General features: G+C 49.9%; 2 protein-coding genes across 4 annotated transcripts; one reads left to right on the plus strand and one right to left on the minus strand.

Moving 5' to 3' along the window:
- Window positions 1-2,609: 2,609 nt before the first annotated feature.
- Window positions 2,610-8,783, minus strand: LOC107034820 (major allergen I polypeptide chain 2-like). Of its 3 annotated transcripts, none has more exons than XM_072967242.1 (4): window positions 8,581-8,783; window positions 8,317-8,458; window positions 4,048-4,229; window positions 2,610-2,853 (listed from the first exon to the last, which is right to left on the minus strand). In XM_072967242.1, exons 1-4 carry the CDS (start codon window positions 8,587-8,589, stop codon window positions 2,752-2,754), a joined length of 435 nt encoding a protein of 144 aa, XP_072823343.1. In that variant the 5' UTR covers window positions 8,590-8,783; the 3' UTR covers window positions 2,610-2,751. The 3 variants fall into 3 exon arrangements, with proteins under 3 accessions (XP_072823343.1, XP_072823344.1, XP_015105668.1); XM_072967243.1 differs by having other exon boundaries at window positions 8,317-8,468; XM_015250182.3 differs by lacking the exons at window positions 8,317-8,458; window positions 8,581-8,783 and adding an exon at window positions 4,690-4,784.
- On the plus strand, window positions 8,573-10,075 carry LOC116277574 (major allergen I polypeptide chain 1-like). Its single transcript, XM_031672054.2, has 3 exons — window positions 8,573-8,648; window positions 8,780-8,967; window positions 9,912-10,075. The coding sequence occupies exons 1-3, from the start codon at window positions 8,588-8,590 to the stop codon at window positions 9,939-9,941; spliced, it is 279 nt and encodes a 92-aa protein (XP_031527914.2). The 5' UTR covers window positions 8,573-8,587; the 3' UTR covers window positions 9,942-10,075.
- Window positions 10,076-10,188: the final 113 nt, after the last annotated feature.

A 10,188-nucleotide genomic window follows, 5' to 3' on the forward strand; every position in this document is an offset into this window, starting at 1 on the left:
CAATTCCCACAGCAAGCACGCCTGTCTTTGTAGTCAGTGATTGTGCTCACCCCATGAGTGTAACCAGAGGAAGCCGGTAATGAACCCAAGTTCGGCTACTTGCTGCTGAAAAGTCCAATACCTGAGAAACGAGTGTTGGTGAAAAGGGAAAAGCAGCTTTATCCAGGAGGCCAGCAACCTGGGAAAATGATGGACTAATGTCCTACGACCATCCCCAAGGTGCAGTTAGGGGACAAAATTTTTAAAGGCAGTGTGAGGGAGGGGACTGCAGGGTGGTGAACAGCACCTGCACAATTCTCAGAATGGTTAGCATCAAGGTGAAGTTTTGAGCATCACCCATCTTCTGGTTTCAACTGGTCTGGGGGTCTGCCTGCTTATAGTCAGCAGTTTTCATCTGGTGGGGATTTGCCTTCTATAAAAACAACTTAGGAATGTGTGTCAGACCTTCATCAGTATCTATCAGAGAACTGGGAGTTCAGTGACTATGCTATGTAGCTGGTTTAGGGTATAAATTTCTTTCACAGCTATTCTTGCTTATTTTCCAAATACAACACAAATGGCATACAAATAAACCATATAACTGTAATCTTTTGAGTCCAGCTTCTTTACTCATAATATTTTTCAGATTCTTTCATGTTGTTGCATGTGCCAATAGTTTGTTCCTTTTTATTGCTGAGTAGCTTTCAGTTGTAGGAATGTGACATGTCTGGTTGATCTATTCACTAGTTGAAGGACTCTTAGGTTTTTACCAGTTTTAATAAACAAATCTGAATAAAGCTGCTATAAACACTGGCAGGCAGGTTTTTATGTGAGGATAAATTGTCGTTTCTTTTGAGTGTAAACCTAGGAGAAGGACTTCTGGTCATATGATAAGAAAAGATCAGTTTTATAAGAATAAAGTACATTTTTTCTTCAAAAAACTCCTGTTATTTAAATTAAGATTACATTAAACTGACTTCTATTTTTAGGGGGAAATGACATTTTTGTTCTGGTGAAAATTCCCTTTCATGGTCTTTTCATTTATTTAAATTCATTGAAACTATGGCAATTAACTCATTAATCTACACTATTCCATTGGAAAAGGCTTGGCAGGTCCATCCTGATTTTTTTTTTAACTTTTGGCTGTTTTTCTCAGTGCCATTTCAAAAGATAATCCATTCTTTCCTCATGATTCAGTGAGCTGTGATTATTATATCTTAAATATCTTCCAAAACCTATGTGTTTTCTTTTCTGTGACAATGACGGTCTCTCTGTTCTTCCACTAAAACGATACTGTTTATTAGCTGTAGACCTACACCTTTGTTGCAATACCTGGTGAGAAAGAGCCGCCTCATAGTTCCTGTGTTTCTAAACTTTCTTGGTTGATTTCAGGCATTTATTTGGGGCGGAAAGACTTTGAGTCAGTCTTCATTAGGACAAAGGTTAATTTCAATGGATTTGGGAATAGCTGATGTTTCTACAAGGTCAGTTCATACAAGAAATGATTTAGCTCTTTATCAGTTCAAATTTTATTTTGTACCTTTCAATAAAATTTCAGAACTTTTTAGTATGACCTGAACACTTAATACTAAGTCTAGCAGAGTGTCCAGCACTTGGTAGATGTAAAATCAAGCGTAGAATGAGCAAACAGGTGAATTAAAGAGCTTAAGTTCAGCTGGCAGGTCAAAGAAGAGCAGGGACTCAGGGCCGGCCACTTAGCCCCAAGTCCCAAGTTCACCTCCCTGTATGTGACCTTATTATGCCTGCCTGGCCCAAAAGGTAAAGAGGTTATACCAGTTATGCCACAATTTCTGTGGGTCATACTCACAGTAACCTGACACTGCTCTACTCTCTAGAAAACAGATGTAAAACCTAGTCCCCCACCCGGTAGCTTCACAAGACTCCTACTAGCAATGCAATTACCCGTGTGACGCTTTTGGAAGAGGGCTCAGAGTGTTTGCGACACTTATCCTGTGTGGTACATCCTGCAAGTAAGACTTTAGAGCCTGAGCTCTTTCCATGGCAATACATTCCCTCTGGGTTAGCTTCTTCCATCCGCTCCCTTTCTCCTTTCCTCCTGGGCCAACATGGTGTGGGGGTCCTGGTTCCAGTGGTAGAACCTAAAGACAGCAGAGGTACTCAGTGTCCCTGAAGAAAGGTCGGCCTCCTCAGAAGGCATCCGTCTAAGAAGAAGAACATGGCGAATGCCACTGGGAAAAAGAAAGGACGTGTGATAAGCCCACTTGTCATCTCCTGAGTCACCTTTCAATTACGAGAGTGACATGTAAAGGACCAGAGGCTCTGGTTAAAGCCAGAGTCAGACATATGCTACTGTGGCTGGGACAACACTTCGAGCCTTCCAGGCTGGTGAAGTCAGGGGTTAAATTTTTGTTACTTAACTTAATCCTCACACACAGTCCCGGTTTTACTGATGAGAGAACAGGCTGAGAACGATAAAAGACTTGCCAGTGGTCTTGCAACTTGTCAGGGACAGGGCCTAGATTTACCTTTGTTCCGTTGACTCCGGTCCACATGCTCTCAATGACCATACGTGTCACATCTCCTCACCATCTCCCAAGGCCTCCTGCAGCCTCACATGCTCCCCGCACAGCACACAGACACGAGGCACATTGGGCAAAGCTGCAGGTATTTTATTAGAGTCAGCCTGATAGAGACCACATCAGGTGTGGACAGGTGTCTGGATTCCAGCTTCAGTTGAGAAGGAGAAAAGGACGGGAAAATTGAGTGCAGACCAGGCCTCACTGGCAAAGATTATCTCCCGAAAGGGATCACTTGGGAAATGTTTCCTTGAAAAACCTCCTTCAAGTCTTCCCCTGCATAGGTGGTGCAGTCACTGCTGAAGGTGATGGAACCCTGGGAGGGAGCAGGATGAGGAGGGACAGGACCTGAGCCCACAGCACGGCTCTCCTGTCTCCCCAGGATCACCTCACTGCTCATCCTCAGTGATTCAGCTCCATCCCCAGCAAGACCCTCCGGCCCACAGGCCCACCCCTGGACAGGGGGCTGCCATCAGGCCGGCTGGAAGGAGCACGGCTCCCTAATCGTCTGTGCTCAGTTGTCAGGAGAGAGCTAAATAACCAGCCGTGCCAGGGAGGGGAGGAGATGGAAGGTTCTGGAGGGCATGGTGAAGGGCAGAGTCTGGGTTTCTCCTGTCCCTGAGCCCCTTCTGACAGGTGTATTGGGTGTACGGAATGCACATGCATTGTTATAAACAGTCTTGTGTGCCCTGTGTGCTCATATTACTGCAAGAAATTCTGCTTCTTGGAAAACCTCTCATTTTGCAGAATCAGCACTTTGGGGAAAATAAGGTAAGAAACAGACTATGCAAAATATAAAATACTGTGTGACAAGAACAATTTTTAAAAAGATAGTTCATCAGGAGATACATTGGCTAGTCCTGGTGAGCAGATGCTTGCAGCTAGAGACTGCCCAGGGTCCTCAGGCACTAAAACAACAGAGTGGAAGTTCTGGCTTGTAGGCACTGAGACAGTGTAGGTGAAATGGGGCTCTGAGCCAGGGGACCAGCCATCAAAGTGGGCACAGGAGGAACTGAAGCTGGCCATGAGCCAGAACCTTACAAAGCCAGGGTGTCCCTTCCTGGGAAGAGAGTCTAAAGGCAGGGGCTCATTTTCAATATTCCTAAAACAGAATGGACAGGATTCTTATACATGCAGGAGCTGAATTCTTTCTTTCCTGCCAAAGATTAAAATTCTACCGCAGCGCTAGCTCCTCTAACCTAGGGGAAAAAATCACATGAGTTATTCAACACACTTTCCACGTTGCATTGATATTAGTCCCCTATTTTCCAATTGTGTGTGAGCTCATTGGCAAGACAGGTACATATTCTGTAGCAGCAGAGGCTAGATGTGCAGGTGGAATGTGGTTGCAATATTATATGTGCTGTAATGGAGCAAAGGTTTATGGGCTTCATCCTTTGTAGCTCTTGTCTGTCATGAATCCCATGACTCCGTGGTCAATTACTGTGTGACATATTGCAGTATGCGGCATGTATGTCATTAGGGTAGGGGTTGGGGGACAGTAAATTACCATGAGGAGCAGATCCAAGAACTTGGAGGTAAGTCCCGCCTCATTGTAGCAATCCTGGATTTTCCCAAAGGCTGCTTTTTCCGGTTCAGTAGCATTGACCTGATCGAGGGACTTGTCCAACAGTGTCCTTCTTCCAAGGGCCACTGTGCCAAAGATTTCATAAAAAATAGGGCAAGCTTCCACTGAAGAAAAAGACAAAGAACATCTCATTAAAGGAATCAGCAGAGTAGAACGTCCCTGTTTACCCATCACTTGATAGTAACTTACATATATCCAGTGCCTCCAGACTCACCTTCCACAGAGACCCTCCCTCTCCCAGGACTGCTTACAAACCAGACAGAAAACATTCTCTATGAGGCACTCCCAGCAGGAGGGAGCAGTGTGAGGACCCAGGTGTACCAGCCCGCCTGCTTCTTCCTTTCAACTAATGTGTGCACAACTAATGACCCTTCCAGCTCCGAACCTTTCCCTCCACTCAAAGACTGAGGGCTCGGGGAGTTTCTGCAGGGCTCCTGGACACTAATCTGCCTGCCACCCCCTACTTCTGTCCATCGAAGCTGCTTGGAGATGGCTACAGAAGGATGGAGTGAGATGGGGGGCACAGACCAGGAAGGCCACCTGCTCCCTCCTTCCTACTCTCACCCATCTCGAAGGCCAGCTCTCTGGTCACCAGCAAGGCCAGCACAAACAGTGGTCCCTTCATCATGGCAGCTGCTGGAATGCTCTCCTCAGGGAAGGGTTTCTGCTGCTTTATAAACTACTAGCTCCCTGAGCCCAGCCCTCACCCCTCCCGGGAGCTCTAAAGGCCTGTGGGGAGGGACCTGGCACGAGTGGCCCCCCCCCAGCACTTGAGGTGTGCAGTGTAAGAAGCCCAGCAGAGCTCCTGGAGATGTGGTAGCATCCTTGCCAACTGGAGCTGACATTTCTCAGTGACTCCTTTCTGAGCCAAATGCTCTGTTGTCCCAGCCTCAGCCATCACCTGTATTTCCTTGTCTTCCTTCCCCCAACTCATCCTGGCTCCAAGGGCAATACTTTCCCAAATATGGAGATGAAATCACAGGACGGGTCAAGGACAGGGCGTCACTACTACAGGTAGACAGAAGATCATCCAGAAACCTTACTTCTGCCCAAGTTTAGGTCCTGGAGATAAGAATGGGGAGCAGGGCCTGGCGGAAGTCCCTGAACATCTCAACTGCTGCAGTGTCTGGACTGGGCCCCCAGGACACGTGGACGCCCGCCTTGGGCTCTGAATGATTCCCTGCCAGGGAAGTCGCAGGGCTTGTATCCATGGGCTTTTCTCAGGGGCTAGTGATTCTGCAATTTGGGATCTTAGCACCAGCTTCCCTCTCACTCTAAGGGAGCCAATTCCTGGCCACCTTCTTGACTCGCAGCGGCCCCACCTTGGCCCTTCTCCTGGATGTCTCACCCTCCTGCTTCAGTGAACCTGGCCCCAAGAGATGCTTGGACTGCATCAAAAACATCAGTGAGCAGTTGTAGCTTGTGTGGTCTGTCTCCTGAGTCAGGGACACTGAGGTCCACAGCCCTGCAGGCTACTGTGGACTGGGGTTCTACAGACCAGAGGGCTGGGTCAGCCAGAGGTGGCACCCCACCTGCTTAAGACTCTCTCAAGAGTCAAGCTCAACGTTTCCTCCAGCAAAGCAGCCTGTTGGCACAAAGAAGATGAGATAGTCCATGAAACTTGAGCAGAAGGAAGCCCAGGAAAGCTCCCAATGGCAAAATCAGAAACAGTTTGATCAACAAAATGAATGACATACTATGAGGTGATAACACAAGGTATAAAATAATATGCGTGAGTCCATACTGACATAAATAAATGATTTAATAGATGAATTAACTAATGGGGGAGAAAGACAAATATTCCTCACAGAAACACCCCAAATAATATATGTAGATACACCACCTCCAGGAGGCGGACCTTACTGCCCTGCCCTCCTTGAGAATGGGCTAGGCTAAGTTACTCATGTCCAAAGAAGAGAGTAGGGAGAGGGGAAAACAGTGCAGAAACTTGGTAGACACACGAATCAATTAATCGAGGTTAACAGAATCAGTGGTAAGACATACCGTTGTCATGTATACCCTCCTGGGAGGTGACTCTCCACCTCTGGCGTGTCCCCCTCAACCCACAGTCTGAGTCCTGGTCTAATTGATGAGAACAACAGCAAACTCAGCTTGGGGACTTTCTGTAACACCTGGCCAGTCCTCAAGACAAAGAAAACATGAACCACTGTCACAGACCGAAGGAGACCGGGGAGACATGGCAATGACTGCAGTGTGTCTAGGCTGCGGGCTGGATCCCGGAACACAAAGGGAACGTCAATCGACAAACTGGTGAAATCCAAACCAAGTCTGGCATACGGTTAATAGGAAGGTACTAATGCCAGTTTCTTGGTTTTGGCAAATCTTTGCAACGTTTCTGTAAATCTAAAATTCTCCCCAAATAAAATTTGATTTAAAGAAAAGAACTTCCCTTAGGAAAGGACTGATTCCACTGCAGCTGCTGAGTGACCTCATCCAGCACCTCCCCCCAACCTAACCACGTGTGCCCACCCCATGGGGATGTCTCAGATGGTCTTGTGGCACCCTCGGCAGGGCACTGGGCTGGATATCAGCGACCTGTGTTATCTCAGCGCTCCAAGCCCTGGCTTTGTCATCTCACAGAACTTGGGGGGGGTGGGGGGTGTCTTGTGAAGAACAGCAGGCATGTGACCTATGCCCAGGGGACCCACCACATTGAAATTCTGTCCCAGGTAGACAAAGAGCAAGCATGTCCCTCCTGGGGCATATGGCGTTCACTTTCCTGCCCAGGAACCTCTGAGGCACACCTGCAGTCACCTGGACCCCTCATGCGGTGACCTTCAGAGGTACAGCCCGCAGGCATCAGTAGCCATGGCAAGGAGAGGCTCCGCAGAGGCCAGCTGACAGCTGGAGCTCAGTACCTGGGGCCACTTTGCCAATAGCAGTTACCGGATGTGAATCCTATTTGGCATACGCTTCTGATTGTCATCACAAACCTGTGTCCCAACTTCAGCTCGGGGCTGCAGCCAACCTTCTCCCACAGATGGCTCAGAGAAAAGGTCAGTCAGGTGTCTCCAGCAAAAGCTACTTCATTCTGACTTATCTAAATATTTTTAAACTTTACCTTGTTTGTTTAATCCCAGGCAATATTCATAAGCATATGTATAGCAAGCAGAAGTACAGATGGTCTTGTTGATCAACTTCAGAAAAATGGGATATTCCTTCCATTCATCTAACAAACGCTGGTGGAGCGCCTACTGTGTGTTGGCCCCTGTCCCTAGCCCTGAGGAGGCGGCAGCACACACAGCAACGTTCTTGCTCATGTGGAGCTCATTACACGTCTAAGAGGGAGTGAAAGGCAATCCGCCCACAACAAGAAGTGCTGTGGAGGAAGGTGAAGCTGGAGAAGAGAGGGCCGTGGGGGGAAGGAGGGAGGCAGCGCTCTTTGACATAAGGGGTCAAGAGTAGGGGGAGATCTCTCTGACAGGTGATATGTGAAGAGACTTGAGGAATTAGGCGAGGAATCACGCAGCCACTTGGAGGAAGCGCACTGCAGGCAGGGAGGGCGGCACATGCAAAGGCCCTGCTGCAGGCGCATACTTGGCCTGGTCAAGAGGCAGAAAGGAGGCCAGTGAGGGAGGAGAGAACGCAGGGATAAATTCAGAGAAGCAGCAGGGGTGGGGGGCTGGTTGTGCAAATCTACCAGAAGTTCTGGGATTAGAAGGGGCTTGGCTTTTCCTTAGGCTGGAGCTCTGCACGGGGGATGGTGCGAACAGGCCAGAGACACTCAAAAGAAGAAGCAGGCTGGGGAAAATATTGTGTGTGCTGTCAAAGTAACCAGGTGTCAGGACTTGGACAACAGACAACTAGAACTTCTGGGCCAGCAGGTAGGGGGATTCAGGGCTCCAGAAACAGATTTAGGGGGTGGCTCAAGGGAGGCCGCTGAGCAGATCAAGGACAAAGTGATGAAAGCGGGGCAGGGCGGGAGCCACAGGAGAGTCTGACCAGGGTTTCAGGGCTTGAGCGCTGCCTTTCCCTCGGCACTTACTAGCTGTGAGACCATTGGCTAAGCACTGACTTTCCTGAAAACTCCATGAAGTCAAGACCAGATTGTTTTCAAGGTCGCAGCCAATTGTGACAGGCTGGCACCGGCCATCACTCAGGAGGCCTCTTTTGGGAGTCTTTTGTCCCTTGTTTCAGTCAACCTGGGAAATTTCCGTTGCTGAGCCTCACCTGACCCTCGCATGGAGCCCTCAGGATGGGAAGGGAGGCTGAGCCGGTGCCCTTGTTGGCTCAAGGACTTAGCATCTCGCCAACACAGACAGCTCCTCCCTGCACGGCCCCAGGCAACTGCAAGCTCTGGCCTGGGCGATGCCTGGCAGTACCTCCAGGAAAAGGAAGCATCAGACACAGCCCCCCACCCCGCCCCCCCGGCCCCCACTGTGGAACCAAAGGCAGTTATAAAAGGGCCCCAGGTGGGGAGGGAACACCTGGTACCTGCACCATGAAGCCGGCTGGAGCTCTCCTGCTGCTCGGGGCTGCCTTGCTCCTGATCTTAGGCGGAAGTGGGCGGCGGGGACATGGGTTCCCCAAGGGTTCTGGCGCCTTCCCAGGGCAGCACGAGCATGTTGGGAGAGCAAAAGGGAAGAATGCGTTGTTTCTTTCAATGAAGTGTCACCTTATCTTTGTGTTTCAGATTGTGACATATGCCCAGCCGTGAAGGACGATGTCAACAGGTTCCTGGTTGGAACCCCTGAAGAATATATTGCAACAGTGAGACAGTACAACTCAGACAGCTTGATAGAGGCCAATGCTAGGAAGCTGAAGAGCTGCGTTGACGGGAAGCTGACAGAGGAGGATAAGCAGAATGCTCTCAACGCTCTGGTGGGTCCGGCTGTGTGTGTCTGTGCCTCTGGCGCCTGTCTGGGCGGGTCTGCTCAGGGCAGTGGGAGGTGCGGGAACTCATTTCCCTCTCCACCGTGGCCCTTCCCTGGGCATCTGGAAGGAGAAAGAACCTCATGAATGAGGGGGTAGAGAGGGTGGGGCAGACACCCACAATGCAGGAAAAAATCGGGATAATTCAGTCTAGTCCGTGAGCTCCTGAGCTGGCCCTGACTGCTCAGCTCTGCTGGGCCACAGGCCTGGGACACTCCAGGCCCTCCTGTCTCTGTGGCACCACCTGGCCTCGGTGTTAGGCCCATAGTTCTGGCCTCCCTGACTCCAGCCTCTCCAGCACATGAACCTGGATCTTCTGTAAACCTCTGGTACTGGGTACTTTCCTTCTTCAAACATCAGTTCCTTTACCTTAAAGCCACATGTCCCTTACTCCATTCCATCTAAAAACCACATTTGTCCTTATTCCCTGGACCTCAAAGGGCCATTCTGTGTCTTCCACAAGTGCTCTCCTGCTCTCCCCAGGCCTGGGATGCCCAGAGTGGAGGATCAGAGTGAATCCGCTCTCTGCTGCCCCAGCAGGTGGTGGGAACTAGCTGCTCTTTCAGGGCCAAGTGTCCAAGGGGCAGATGGAGGAGACAGACTAGGGTCAGCTCCCAGGTGCCCACTCCGGAGCCCTGCCAGGTCAACTTCAGCAGCCTCTCCCTGTTCTGTCCTAGGCTGCCCAAACCCCACCAGGGATACCCCTCTTCTCTCTGTTCCATGGGTGGAAGCTTCACTGGGAGGAATCCACCTTGACTTGCTCAGATCCAGAGGCCACCCTCCAAATAAGCCTGCGGGCCCCTCTGCAGGGAGTGCCTGGTGAGCATTCAGAGCAGCTCGATGTCTCTTGTACCCCTGAGGCCTCACCATGTTTCCTGACCTTCTGTTTACAGGATAAAATATACACAGATCCTTTGTGTTAATGGAGCCAGCCTTGCCAGGGACCCCAAGGAAGCCACTGGCCTGATCACTAAGTAGTCTCACAACCTGCCACGTCCAGGTGTCCATGTCCAGGTGTCTGATTATAGGATTCCAGCAATAAAAGCCTTGCAGCTCACAGGAGAGTGCTTACTCACTGGCCACTGGGCTTCGGGGTGGCAGGGGAGGAGGGATATGCCTACACTGGAGACCAGCAGTGTGCCTTCCAACTGCAGCTGGATTTGAATGCTG

Source organism: Vicugna pacos, chromosome 9 (assembly GCF_048564905.1).
Source record: "Vicugna pacos chromosome 9, VicPac4, whole genome shotgun sequence".
Taxonomy (NCBI): Eukaryota; Metazoa; Chordata; class Mammalia; order Artiodactyla; family Camelidae; genus Vicugna; species Vicugna pacos.